Here is a 15,168-nt window from a genome sequence, read left to right as displayed (position 1 = left end):
ATAATAAATATTTTTTAAAAACTTCTGTAGCGGAAAATAATATTATCCTAGACAATTTATTTCTACAAACTATGTTAGCAAATAAAAGACTTGTCACATAGTATAAAATAACCAGTCACATGGGGAGGCACCAGTCACATGAGGTCAGTTTCTATTCCGATCCCAAAGAAAGGCAAGGCCAAAGAATGCTCAAACTCCAGCACAGTTGCACTCATCTCACACGCTAGTAAAGTAATGCTCAAAATCCTCCAACCCAGGCTTCAATAGTACGTGAACCGTGAACTTCCAGATGTTCAAGCTGGATTTAGAAAAGGCAGAGGAACTGGAGATGAAATTGCCAACATACGTTGGATCATTGAAAAAGCAAGAGAGTTCCAGAAAAATATCTATTTCTGCTTTATTGACTATGCCAAATCCTTTGACTGTGTGGATCACAACAAACTGTGGAAAATTCTTCAAGAGATGGGAATACCAGACTGCCTTACCTACCTCCTGAGAAATCTGTGTGTAGATCAAGAAGCAACAGTTAGAACTGGACATGGAACAACAGACTGGTTCCACATAGGAAATGGAGTACATCAAGGCTGTACATTGTCACCCTGCTTATTTCACTTATATGCACAGTACATCATGAGAAATGCTGGACTGAATGAAGCACAAGCTGGAATCAAGACTGCCAGGAGAAATATCAATAACCTGAGATATGCAGATGACACCACCCTTATGGCAGAAAGTGAAGAACTAACGAGCCTCTTGATGAAAGTAAAAGAGGAGAGTGAAGAGTTGGCTTAAAGTTCAACATTCAGAAAACTAAGATCATGGCATCTGGACCCATTATGGCAAATAGATGAGCAAACAGTGGAAACAGTGACAAACTTCATTTTTTTGGGCTTCAAAATCACTGAGGATGGTGACTTCAGCCATGAAAGTAAAAGACACTTACTCCTTGGAAGGAAAGTTATGACCAACTTAGACAGCATATTCAAAAGCAGAGACATTACTTCACCAACAAAGGTCCGTCTAGTCAAAGCTATGGTTTTTCCTGTGGTCATGTATGGGTGTGAGAGTTGGACTGTGAAGAAAGCTGAGTGCTGAAGAATTGATGCTTTTGAACTGTGGTGTTGGAGAAGACTCTTGAGAGTCCCTTGGACTGCAAGGAGATCCAACCAGTCCATCCTAAAGGAAATCAGTCCTGAATATTCATTGGAAGGACTGATGCTGAAGCTGAAACTCCAGTACTTTGGCCACCTGATGTGAAGAACTGACTCATTTCAAGATCCTGATGCTGGGAAAGATTGAAGGTGAGAGGAGAAGGGGACGACAGAGGATGAGATGGTTGGATGGCATCACCAAGTCAATGGACTTGAGTTTGAGTAAACTCCAGGAGGTGGTGATGGACAGGGAAGCCTGGCATGCTGCAGTCCATGGGGTAACAAAGAGTTGGACATGACTGAGTGACTGAACTGAGCTGGGCAGACAAGGCAATAATAATAAAAATAGCCAATAGAAATTCTAGATGTTAACATTGGTAGATGCAGACTTTAAAATGACTCTTTAAAATGCTCAAAATACAAAGGACAAAAAGGAGAATTTTGGCAGAAGACTGAAAACTATGAAAATAACCAAGTAAAAAACTCTAGAAGTGAAAAATACAATAGCTGAAATTAAGAACTTAATGGCCAAATCTGACAGCTGATTTTAAGAGTCAAAGAAATAATTAATGAACTGGAAGATATTTTAGAGGAAAATGTCCAGAATAAAGAAGAAACAGGATGAAAATATAGAAGAAAGAGTACAAAGCAAAGAAGATGCATGTAATTAGAAATCCCAAAGGAGAAGAGAAATAAGATGAAGCAAAATTAGTATATTTAGCCACAACTGTGGAAAAATACTCACACACAGATTTGAGAAGCCCTGCGAAGCCCAATCAGGATAAATAAGAGTTTCACAACCTGGAACAAAATAGTAAAACTGGTTAAGGATCAAATATGAAGAAAAACTGTTAAAAGTAATAAGGAAAAGAAAGAGTACCTTCAAAGGAGCAGCAATAAAGTAACAGTGAAAGCCCAAAGACCACTGAGTGATGCCTTCCAAGTGCTGAAAGAAAATACTGCCAAACTGGAATTCTATACCCAGTGAAAATATCTTCAGAGGATAAAGGTAAAATAAAGAATTTTCAGACAGATAAAGGTGAGCGAATTCGTTATATATGATCTGCACTAAATGAAACCCTGAAGCACGTTCTTCTGGCAGGAGGAAAATAATTGGAGGTGGACAACTGGAGACGCAAGAAAGAATTGCCATAGCCAGAAAGAATTGAGAGGTAAAAGTAAATATAGGGGTGAGTTGAAATTACATACAGATGGTCCCTGACTTATGGTGGTTCACCGTACAACTTTTTAACTTCATGATGGTAGGAAAGCATTATGCTTTCAACAGAAATGGTTCTTCAAGTTGTGAATTTTGATCTCTTTTAGGCTAGTGAGATACTGTCTGATACTTTTTTGTGATGCAGGGCAGTGGCAGTAAGCTGCAGCTCCCAGTCAGCTGTGTGATCATGAGAATAAAAACCGGACGCACTATAGCCATTCCGTGGTGAGATGACCATTCAGCTCTTTCACTTTCAGCATAGCATTCAATAAATTACATGAGACATTCAATGCTTTATTGTAAAATAGACTGTTAGATGATCTTACCCAACTGTAGGCTGATGTAAATGTTTAGAGCATGTTTAAGGTAGCCTAGGCTAAGCTCTGATGTTCAGTAGGCTGTGTGTATTATGTGCATTTTTTACTTACCATATTGTCAACTTATTACAAGTTTGGGGGGATGTAACCCCCATTGTAAGTTGAGGAAGATCTATAATTATTTAAAGCAATAATAGTAATACTAAACACTAAAAAATGGCATACAAATCAGGAAGTGTTTGAAGTATGTTAACACATAGTATTTTAAGTTGTGTTGTTGAGAAAGAGGGTAAAAGAAACATTAAATTTTAATAAATCAAAGAAGCATGTTATAACCTCTGGCTGCTGCTGCTGCTGCTAAGTCACTTCAGTCGTGTCCGACTCTGTGCGACCCCAGAGACGGCAGCCCACCAGGCTCCACCGTCCCTGGGATTCTCCAGGCAAGAACACTGGAGTGGGTTGCCATTTCCTTCTCCAATGCATGAAAGTGAAAAGTGAAAGTGAAGTCGCTCAGTCATGTCCGACTTTTAGCAACCCCATGGACCGCAGCCTACCAGGCTCCTCCGTCCATGGGAGTTTCCAGGCAAGAGTACTGGAGTGGGGTGCCATTGCCTTCTCCGTATAACCTCTGGAGTAACCACTAAAAGAATTGTAAAAGAACATGTAACTTCCAAATCAATACAGAAGAAGAGATTGCTGAAAAGGAATTCAAACAATCAAACTCTGGAAAAGAAAAGAGAAGAAAGAATGGGCAGGACTAATAGAAATATGGCAGATTTAAATTCAAAGAAATATATGATTAAATTAAGCAAATGTGATGCTCTGATTAGAAAACAAGGACCATTGCCTCTTAACCTGTTAGTGGGAATGTAAATTAGTACAGCCACTCTGGAGAACAGTGTGGAGGTTCCTTAGAAAAAGTAAAAACAGAGCTCCATATGATCTAGCAATCCCACTCCTGGGCATGTATCCCGAGAAAACCATAATTTGAAAATCACAATACACCCCAGTGTTCAGTGCAACACTCTTCACAGTAGCCAGCACATGAGTGCAATCTAAATGTCTGTCAACAGAGGAATGGGTAAAGAAGTGGTACATACAGGCAATGAAATACTACTCAGTCATAAAAAAGAAACAGTACTTTCGGCAGCAATATGGGTGGACCTAGACATGATCATACGAAGTGAAAAAAGTCCAACAGAGGAAGACAAATATCATATGCTATCACTCATATGTGGAGTCTAATTTTTAAAAAGATACAGGACTTCCCTGGTGGTCCAGTGGTAAAGAATCTGCCTGCCAACGCAGGAGACATGGGTTCAATTCCTGGTCCAGGAAGATTCCACGTGCTGCAGGGCAGCTGAGCCTGCGTGCCACAACTACTGAGCCCACGTGCCACAACTACTGAGCCCACGTGCCACAACTACTGAGCCCACGTGCCACAACCACTGAGTCCATGCGCTCAGGAGCCTGTGCTCCACAAGAGGAGCCACTGCGATTAGAAGCCCATATACTACAAACAGAGTGGCCCCCACTCTCCACAACCAGAGAGAGCCTGCATGCAGCAACAGAGACCCAGTGCCGCCCAAAATAAATAAACACTTTTAAAAGATACAAATGAACTTATTTACAAAACATAGACAGACTCAGCTGCAGCTCTTTCCTCCCTTTCTACCTCCATCACCCATCATCCACCTCTGTGCTCAGATAGTTACTGATCAGGTTTCTGACACCTGAGGCTAATTTGTATTTCATATAAATGAAGTCATACAGCGTATGCTCTTTTTCTGACCCCTTTCACTCAAAAATTATTTTGATATTCATCTATATTTTATGTTATTAATGATTCATTATGTTTTACTGCTAAATAATAATTGATTGCATCAAGTATGCTGCAATTTATTTATCCATACACTTCCTGATAGGCATTTGGGTTGTTTCCATTTTTGCTCTGTAACAAATAAACCTGTTGTGAACATTTATGTACAAGTTTTTCTATGAACGTGTGTTTTCATTTATGTTGGGAAGTACATAGTTGTGCTGTGTCTACATCATATGGCACAAATGAAAAAAAGAAAAAAGAAGAACCATGAGGTGGATTTAAAAAAACCCTATTTGTTGATTTAAGTGATACCCCTAAACAAATCATGGGACAAAAATAAATTATAATGGAAATTTACATATATGTAGAAATGAATGATATTAATATAACAGGGACTTCTCTAGCAGTCCAGTTGTTAAGACTCTGTGCTTCTAATCCAGGAGGCATGGGTTCCATCCCTCTTGGAACTAAGGTGCTACATGCCACACAGTGTGGCCAAAAATTATATATATATATGTATATATGTATATGTATATATATACACACACATATGTGCACACACATACATACACACACATATATAGCATACCCAAAGTCATGGGATGCGACTAGAGCTATACCTGGAGGAAAATGCATTAAATGCTTTAACAAAAACATTAAATGCTTATGTTAGAAAAGGAAAGAGTCTGAAGGTTCAGGAACTAATAACGATCTATCTTAAGAAATCTGGAAAGAACAGCAAAACAAACCTATCTTCCCAAAAGAAGGGAACTAATAAGGAGCAGAATTTTATGAAATAAAAACCAAGCATATACTGGAAGAGATCAGCAATGTATTTTATCTGAAACTTGAATCAATTTATGTGACCTGAACTCAAGCATCACCTACAACTTCCTGCTTTTAGACCGATCTCTGGGAAGAGTATTGATACTTTCAGCCCAAACTCCTGAATCAGAAAAATATCTGCTGATTCAGAGCTGATGGCAGAGGAGAATTCTTTCCCAGTTTTGGTTAGCTCTTCTAACCCACTGTCTTCTTTGTCTGTTTCAGGACAACTGTGTGCAGCGAGCGGAGGGGTGAGCAGCAAACCATGCGAGCTGTGGATGTGAGGGTGGAAAGCAGCCCCGTTCCTGGGGGCACGTACAACGCGCTGTGTATTAAGGATGAAGGTCAGTGCCAGAGCCTCTGTAAAGGTTTTGGAGGGTGTGCTTGTGGGGGTTGACCTTTAGGTTGTGTTCTATTAGAAGCCAACTTTACGATGAGGATTCACTGAACATCATGAATTAGGAAGTCTTCTGAAGAAAAGCCAGCAGGGCAGTGGGGAAGCGGACAGGGAAAGGAAGGGGGCCAGAAGTGGGGGCGCTAATCAGTGTCCACAGGGGTTGGGAGGTGGGTGTAGGTGAGGAGTAACTCTGGTGCGGTCCTGCAGGGGCTCTCTGGAGACAGTGACCACAGGTCATCATGGGATTCCAGATCAGGAGTGAGAGAGCAGGGCTATTTATACCACTGCTTCTGTCAGTCACTGGGTAAGGGCTACTTCAGGGAGCTGTAAATTCCCAGACTTTTCTGGATTTCAGTGTACTCACACAAAGCGTTCCAATAGGCAAGCCAACCTCCAACAGAGATGCACAGATGCCTACCTAGAGCCCCTGTCCATGGACCCCTGACAGCATCTGCTACAGCTGCTGATACTGCTTGCCCTTCAATCTGCCTTCATGGTGAAAATTTTTCTACAAAGGAAAAAAAAAAAACACTTTTTCCCTGAAAGGAAATTTATAGGATTTAGGAAACTTCTCCTAGAAAGGAAAATTCAACTTTCTTATGGGAAATCAGCTGAACGATGAGGAGAAAACCATAAAGGAGTCTCCAGGGCAGCGTATCATGAGCCCTGGGAAAAGTACACCTTCACGGTCAGAAATTCATACCACTGAAAGGGAATGTCCGTGCACAGCGGGAGAAAGCAAGCTGCTTACTCATCAGTCATAGACATCACCACGGCTACTGCCTGGCTGCACGGTGTTCTCACCTGGGAAGTTTTAAATACTGAGGCCTGAGGGCCAGCCCTAGAGATTCAGATACAAAGGCTGTGGACGTTGGGGCTTTTCAAAGCTTCCCCAGGGCTTCCCAGCTGGCTCTAGTGGTAAAGAACCTGCCTGGCAGTGCAGGAGATGTTAAGAGATGCGGGTTCAATCCCTGGGTCAGGAAGATCCCCTGGAGAAGGACATGGCAACTCACTCCAATATTCTTGCCCAGAGAATCCCATGGAGAGAAGAGCTTGGCAGGTCGCATAGAGTTGGACACAACTGAAGCGACTTAGCATGCACGCACGCACTCAGTGGTTATAAGACGTAACCCAAGTTGGAGAAATACTTCACTAATGCAGTTTCCCAAAGCTCTTTGATGGTGAGCAATACCAGATGAACATATTAGAAATACAAACCCTCAGGCTGCATCCCAGAGGCACCAAATCCCAGTCTTCAGAGAAGGGGGTCAGAGGAGTTGACAAAGCAAAGAGCCACAGAGGGGATTTCCCTAGTGGTCAAGTGGCTGAGACTCAGCACTCTCAATGCGGGGGGCTCCAGTTGGATCCCTGGTCAGGTAACTAGACCCCACATGCTACAACTAAGAGTTCACAAGCCAAAACTAAAGATCCTGTGTGCCTCAACTAAGGCCTGGAACAGCCAAATAAATAAATACATACATGTATTTTTAAAAAAAGAGCCACAGTGAACCCTACAGCCCTGGCTGGTGCCTGTTAGATGTGTCTTGGTGGTAGATTTCTCTGCTGCTATGGCATCTCCCTCCAGAAAAGACTCTACATCTGTTGACTGCAGTCCAATGACTGAACGACATGCCCTGGAAAGGTCTGGGGAGAACAATACCCGTGGTTTGTTTTTAAACCGCATAAGTAAATGAAAATGATCCTTTGAATCTCAAACCGAGGCAGAGGTTCAGATCTCTGAGGGAGACAGGACAGAGCTGAAAGAAAGGCAGTGTGACCTTCTTTCTTTCGTGATCTCAATGGACATGCAGGGCTTCTGAGTCTGAGCTTTTTCCCCCGATGAACAAAGGGTATCTGCTATCCTTTGCTGTGGAACATACCATCCATGAGAGAAGGAAATGGCAACCCACTCCAGGATTCTTGCTTGGAGAATCCCAGGGACAAAGGAGCCTGGTGGGCTGCTGTCTATGGGGTCGCACAGAGTCGGACACAACTGAAGCGACCTGGCAGCAGCAGCAGCATACCATCCATAAATATAGTGGCTTAAAGCAAAAACCCTTTGTTTAGTCCACTGCTTGGGGGGTGGGGAGACAGCAGTCTGTGTTTCTCTGCTGGGCTCAGCCGGGCTTATTCATGAGTCCACCATCAACTGCTGGGTGGGGGCCTTGCTTCTGGACATTGGCTGGCTGTTGACTGGGGTGATGGGGGCCACTATCATCCAACCACATGTTCCGCACCATCCAAAAGGAAATCCTGGGCCTTCCACCTCACAGGCCTTCCAACAGGTTGTGTGTCTGTGAATGTGTGCCTCGCTGTCCACAGCTATGGTGCAGGAAGAAGCCAGAGGTTGGAGATACCTGTTCACATCCTATAGGGCACCAAGTTAAAACCCATGAGCGTGACTCTAAAACCGGGTTCCTGTCAAACCGATGAGATGTGTCTCCTGATATCTTGCACTCTGAGGAGCACAACTTGATTTCAGTAGCCAAAAATGCATGCCTTGAATCTGATCATGAAGGAACAGTAACCAGCCTCAAACGGAGAACCATTATACAAAACGACTGGTCTACACGCTTTCCAAAAACGTCAAGGGTGAGAAAGATAAAGAAGGGCTAGGCAACTGTTTTGAATTAAAATAGGCTAAAAAGACTTGACAACAAAATGCAGTCTGTGATCCTGGATCAGCGGAAACAGCTAGAATTGATGAAGTCTGAGTATGGATTATGAATTAGATAGTAGTGTTGTGTCGGGGCTTAAGTTCTCTAATTTGGTAACTATACTGCAGTTACTCAAGAGAATATCCTTGTTCTTGGAAACGTGTACTAAGGTTTTTGGGGACAAAGGGACATCACATCTACAAATAATTCTCAGGTGGTTGAGAAAGGAATTACAGATACACATATATACATATTTATACATGTATACATACACAATCATGCAGCCTTGAAATTAAAAGATGCTTGCTCCTTGGAAGGAAAGCTATGAGAAACCTCGACAGTGTCTTAAAAAGCAGAGACATCACTTTGCCGATCAAAGTCCATCTAGTCAAAGCTGTGGTTTTTCCAGTAGTCATGTATGGATGTGAGAGTTGGGCCATAAAGAAGTCTCAACACCGAAGAATGGATGCTTTCGAATTGCGGTGCTGGAGAAGACTCTTGAGAGTCCCTTGGACAGCAGGAAGATCAAACCAGTCAACCCTAAAGGAAATCAACCCTGAATACTCATTGGAAGAACTGATAATATAGCTGAAGCCCCAAAACTTTGGCCACCTGATGCAAAGAGGTGACCCAATGGAAAAGACCCTGATACTGGAAAGATTGAAGGCAGAAGGAGATGGGGGCAGCAGAGGATGAGACAGTTAGATAGCATCACCAACTCAATGTACATGAATTTGAGCAACTCCAGGAAATAGTGGAGGATAGAGGAGCCTGATATGCTGCAATCCATGGGGTCACAAAGAGTTGGACATGACTTAGCAATTGAACAACAAAGCCTACACATATATGTATGTGTGTAGGTATGTATGATATATATTTTCTCTATATATAGATATCTATATACATATCTATATCTATCTAGAGAATAATAAAGCAAATGGCACAGAATGAAAACACATTAGTAAATCTGGATAAAGCATTTATGGGAGTTCCTTATTCTTAGAATTTTTCTGTAACTTTGCGGTTATATGTAAATGAAAATTTCCCCTCAAAAGGTCTACATACTCCTCCCAAAACAACAAAAACAATAGGGAAGCACAAAAGAAAGCAAAACCAAAAAAACAAAACTGAAGCAAATTCATGACGCCTGTCAGCTTATGTGAGGACTGCTGCCGCTTTAGCAGAGTGAGCCCCGTCTGGGGATCTTTGAATCACAGCGCCTGAGCCCCACACCCCAGGGCAATTTTCTGGAGCCTAGCCTGCCCACCCCCATCACCTCCAGATCAACAGGGAGAGACTTAGGTGGGAAAATCTGGGATCTTGTTCTAACAGGCCCTGACCTCAGAGGAGGCTGCAGATGGGTGATGAAGGGGGCTCAGGAATGCATGCTGAGGCGGGATTGGGGTCACAGGGCTGCTGTCTCTTGGCCTTTCCAGGAAAGCAGGATGGGTTCCCCAAGTTTTCCTCAGAGAGCTCTGTCCCTGATCCTCTGCCTTTGGCCCTTTAGAAAGAGCATGTAAACCACTCCCATATGGCCCCCCACTTTTCCCTGGTTGGAACCTTGTAGACAGTCAACAAGAGATTATCATACTAAGCGAGGTAAGTCACACAGAGAAAGACGAATACCATATGATATCACTTATATGTGGAATCTAAACTTTGATACAAATGAGCTTATTTACAAAACAGAAACAGATTCTCAGACATAGAAAACAAACCCATGGTTACCAAAGGGGAAGAGGGATGGGAGAGGGGTAAATTAGGGGTTATTAGCACATACAGACTATTATGTGTGCGTTTGTATATATATGTGTGTATACATCACGGAATCACTTGGCTGGACGCCAGAAACTAACACAGCATTGTAAGCCAACTGTACTGCAGTTAAAAACAAAAAATCAAAAACAAGGGAAAGCTGTGTGCCAAAGGAAGGTGGTGGGAAGCGAGAAGAGGCTCCTGGGAGTGCACGCGAGGTCTAGTTCAGTAGAGCCCGGGTGCAGCGTCACCTCTAAAGGTTGCCTTTTTCCTAAAGATACTTCACGACACTTGGCCCTAGGCTGCCACTTCTTCTCAGCAAGACAGGGAGAATGAAGGGTGCTCGCTCCAAAAACGGCAGACATGTGCCTCACAAGCCCGGAAGGCAAACAGAGCCTGTGACACGTGCAGGCAGCTTCCTCCTGTGTGTCTTTTTCTGAACCAAAGCTCACCATGAATGTAGACGTTTCTGTTTCCTTCTAGTATTTGTGTTTCACTGACAGTGAATTTCCAGCCCTGTGGTGATCTCACTTAAACTAATAAGGGAAGTTATTTTTAACTAACTGGATGCTGATTAAATGAGCTGCCTCCACTTGGGTTCTCCGGCTTTGCTTCTCTTGGCAGCTTGTTTGTGCGGTCAACGGTGTGGGGTCTGGAGGATTCAAGTCCCCTCTCGCCTTCTCCCTGTTGCATCCCAAGGCTTCCTTGGGGTGTGCTTCTCTTTCTCCCCCTCCAAACTAGGGCTGGCCTGGCTGCTCTCTCCACCAGCCCACCTCATTCTCTTAGCACTGTATTCCACCTTCCCCTGCGCACGCTACTCCTGCCTGTATTTCGCATAAAAACAGAAATGGAATGATCTCTTCTTTTATGTCTTCAGACAGAGAACTGAATGCTCACCTCTCAGGCCAAGCAAGAATTTTGGAGAACAGCTAATTCCCAGGTCTGCCTGCAGGAAGGGCTGTGCCTCCAGGTGGGCTTTGGGGAAATTCTCCAGTGGTGATGGGAGACTGAGATCAAAAAATCACAATACTTTGAGCAGCTGATAGAACTTATCCAGTTTAGGGTCTCCCCAGGGAGTGTGGAGAATTCTATACTCATTACCAGTTGGCACTGGCAAATTGTTAATTTATTTGTCTAGGGTAATGCAAAGCAGCGCTCAGACTTATAGGTGCTTTCAATGGATAGATAGATACACAGACACACGGACTGTTGGATGGATGGATAGATGGGTGGATGGTTGAGTGGACAGAGAGATAGATGAATGGATGGATAAATGAATAGATAGATGATAGGTAGATAGATGAATGGATAAATTGAAGATAGATGGATTGTTGGCTGGATGGATAGATGAATGGAGAGATAGATGAATGGATGAATAGATAGATGACAGGTGATGGCTGGATGGATGGATGAATGGATAATTAGAGAGAAAGATGAATGGATAGACAGATAGAGATAGGAACTTTTTCACCCTTCAAGGAGTTGACAGTGTATAACAAGTAAGAGCCGAATGACACAAAGGAGCAGGATAATTAGGGAGACTTCCTGAGGTGGTGGCAGTTGAGGTGGAATTTCCTGGGGATTGTGGTTAGGCAAAGGAGAAGAGGACACTGCACACACAGAACCGCTGGAGCAGACGAGGACCTTGCAGACAGAGAGAACAGTGGTTCCGGGGAGACGAGCTCTGGGTGAGCCCTTGTCCTGGTGCTTCAGAGAATGCACTGGGCTTGGAACATCCCTGAGGGCACCCATCCCTGCTGGGCAAGTCTGAGGAGGCTGCAGAGGGCAGCCCAGATAATCCTATCGTAGTTAGGGTTCCCAACTTGATCCATAGATTCAGTGCAATCTCAGTCATAATTCTAAGCAAGTTACTTTGTGGATATGAACAAACTAATTCTGTAATTTGTAAGGAGAAACAAAGACTCAGAGTAGTTCACTCATTATTGAAGAAGAACAAGGGTGAAGAACTGACATGACAACTTCAAGACTTGCATTAAGATGCAGAAGCCAGGACCGTGTGGTACTGGTGAAAGAAAAGACAAATATCAGTGGAAACCAATAGCCCAGAAATAGACCCACATAAATGTAGTTGACTGATCTTTGACAAAGGAGCAAAAGCAATACAATGGAGCAAAAATAGTCTTTTAAATATAGATGCTGGGACAACTGAACATCCACATACAAAAGAAAAGAATCTAGACCCAGACCTCACACCTTCACAAAGTTTAACTCAAAGTGAATCATGGACCTAAATGTAAAATGCAAAACTACAAAACTCTTAGAAGATAAGACAGGTGAAAACCTAGAGACCATGTGTATGGTGATGGCTTTTCAGTACAACACCAACGGTACAATCCATGAAAGAAATCATTGATAAGCTGGACTCCCTTAAAATTAAAAACTTATGCTTTGCAAAAGACTATCAAGAGAATGAAAAGACAAGCCACAGACTGCGGAAGTTATTTGCAAAAGACCTGTACATGGATGTTTATAGCATTTTTGACAATTTTCATAATTTGACAATTTCATAATTTTGGTAATTTTCATAATTGTTGAAACTTGGAAGGAACAATGATGTCTCTTTGATAGGTGAATGGATAAATAAACCATGGCACTGCCAGTCAATGGAATATCATTCAGTGCTCAGATGAAATGAGGGGACTTCCCTAGTGGTCCAGTGGTTAAGATTCTGTGCTCCCCAGGCAGGGGGCCTGGGTTTGATCCCTGGTCAGGAAACTAGATCCCACATGCCACAACTAAGACTGGCACAGCCAAATAAGTGAATAAATAAGAATCAATTATTAAAAGAAGTGAGCTATCAAGCCATGAAAAGACATGAAAGAAACTTAAATGCATATTATGAAATGGAAAGAAGCCAGTCTCAAGAGGCTACCTACTATATGATTCCAACTACATGACATTCTAGAGAGAGCAGAACTATGGGGACAGTGAAAGGATTGATGGTTGCCCGGAGTTATGAGCAACGAACAGATGAAGCACAGAGGGTTTTTAGGGTAGTGAAACTATTTTGTGTCATACTACAGTGGTGGATATATGTAATTACACATTTCTCAAAACCCATAGAATGTGGAACACCAAAAGTGAGCCCACAGGTAACCATGGACTGTGTGTGATAAAGACATGTCACTGGATGCTCATCAATCGCAATGAACATATCCCTGTGGTCCATGGTGTGCCCGGTGGAGAAATCTCTGTACCTGTACCTTCCACTCAATTTTGCTGTGAACCTAAACCAGCTCCAAAAATTCGTTTATTTTTTTTTTAAAGCAGGGACTCAGTAATAGATATTTAGTTCAGTTCAGTCACTCAGTCGTGTCCGACTCTGCGACCCCATGAACTGCAGCACACCAGGCTTCCCTGTCCATCACCAACTCCCGGGACTTACTTAAACTCATGTCCGTTGCGTCGGTGATGCCATCCAACCATCTCATCCTCTATCGTCCCCTTCTCCTCCCACCTTCGATCTTTCCCAGCATCAGGGTCTTTTCCAATGAGTCAGTTCTTCACATCAGATGGCCAAAGTACTGGAGTTTCAGCTTCAGCATCAGTCCTTCCAGTGAATATTCAGAACTGATTTCCTGTAAGATTGATTGGTTGGATCTCCTTGCAGTCCAAGGGACTCTCAAGAGTCTTCTGCAATACCACAGTTCAAAGGCATCAATACTTCGGCACTCAGCTTTCTTTATAGTCTAACTCTCACATCAATACATGATCATTGGAAAAACCATAGCTTTGACTAGATGGACCTTTGTTGGTAAAGTAGTGTCTCTGCTTTTTAATATGCTGTCTAGTTTAGTCATAGCTTTTCTTACAAGGAGCAAGCGTCTTGTAATTTCATGGCTGCAGTCACCATCTGCAGTGATCGATCTAACCCATTTATGGGCTTCCCCAATGGCTCAGCAGTAAAGAATCCACCTGCCAATGCAGGAGACGTGGGTTTGATTTCTGGGTTGGGCAGATCCCCTGGAGGAGAGCATGGCAACCCAGTCCAGTATTCTTGCCTGGGGAATCCCACGGGCAGAGGAGCCTGGCAAGCTGCAGTCCGTGGGGTTGCAAAGAGTCAGACAGGACTAAGCACACACACACACACACACACACACGTAGATGCACAGACACATACACATATATAACTGTCTTCGTGTGTGCTGTAATATAAATGTTGTTGAGTCACTAAGTCCTGTATGACTCTTTGCGACCCCATAGACTGCAGCCTGCCCAGGCTCCTCTGTCCATGGGATTTCCCAGGCAAGAATACTGGAGTGGGTTGCCATTTTCTACTCCAGGAGATCTTCCCAACCCAGGGATTGAATCTGCTTCTCTTAGTCTCCTGCATTGGCCGAAGTGTTCTTTACTGCTAGCGCTCCCTAGGAAACCCTTTATATCTGTATCTGCGTTTATTTGTAAAAACCAAACGGGTAGCAGTGTTATCATCAGGGTGAAGGTTGGGGGAAGGGAGAGGCAACTTGTATAGTCTGTAACAGTTTAGTATTTGTCAAAGAGCATCTACGATTTATGTAAATAAGGCAAAAAGGAACTTGCTCCTGGGCATTGCCTCTGGTCCTGTTGCCTGGCAGTTTAAAAATACAAAGCTACATCAGATCACACACAATTCAGTCAACGAGTACTGAGTGCTTCATCTGTGCCAGGCACTCGACCAGGGTGGGGGATGCCAGGGTGAAGGCGATCTCCGTTTAGGGTACAGGCGGCACCCATGAGGGAAGAGGGGGTCGCTTTTTCAGTTTTTTATTTCTCTCAGGCTGAAAAAGTTCTGCAGAGTTTGGGGAAACTTACTGTGCTTCCTTGTCTGCAGAGAAGCCCTGTGGAGACCCGCCCTCGTTCCCACACACCATCCTGCAGGGCCGCACCGGCTTGGAGATGGGGGATGAGTTGCTGTACGTGTGCGCCCCGGGCCATGTGACCGGCCAGCGCGAAACGGCCTTCACCCTGCTGTGCGACAGCTGCGGGGAGTGGTACGGGCTGGTCCAGGCCTGCGGGAAAGGTAAG

At 43.5% G+C, this 15,168-nt stretch overlaps 1 protein-coding gene across 1 annotated transcript in view; it reads left to right on the top strand.

The window, feature by feature from the left end:
* Window positions 1–15,168, top strand: part of SUSD5 (sushi domain containing 5) — a 43,376-nt gene that overhangs the window by 13,183 nt on the left and 15,025 nt on the right. Inside the window, exons 3-4 of the mRNA XM_055558210.1 lie at window positions 5,560–5,678; window positions 14,975–15,163. Of these exons, the coding sequence (XP_055414185.1) occupies window positions 5,560–5,678; window positions 14,975–15,163 (308 nt within the window). The remainder of the gene's footprint in view (window positions 1–5,559; window positions 5,679–14,974; window positions 15,164–15,168) is intronic.

The sequence above is a fragment of the Bubalus kerabau genome, chromosome 20 (assembly GCF_029407905.1).
Source record: "Bubalus kerabau isolate K-KA32 ecotype Philippines breed swamp buffalo chromosome 20, PCC_UOA_SB_1v2, whole genome shotgun sequence".
In the NCBI taxonomy this organism is placed as follows: domain Eukaryota; kingdom Metazoa; phylum Chordata; class Mammalia; order Artiodactyla; family Bovidae; genus Bubalus; species Bubalus kerabau.
This window is presented reverse-complemented; position numbering and strand designations above follow the sequence as displayed.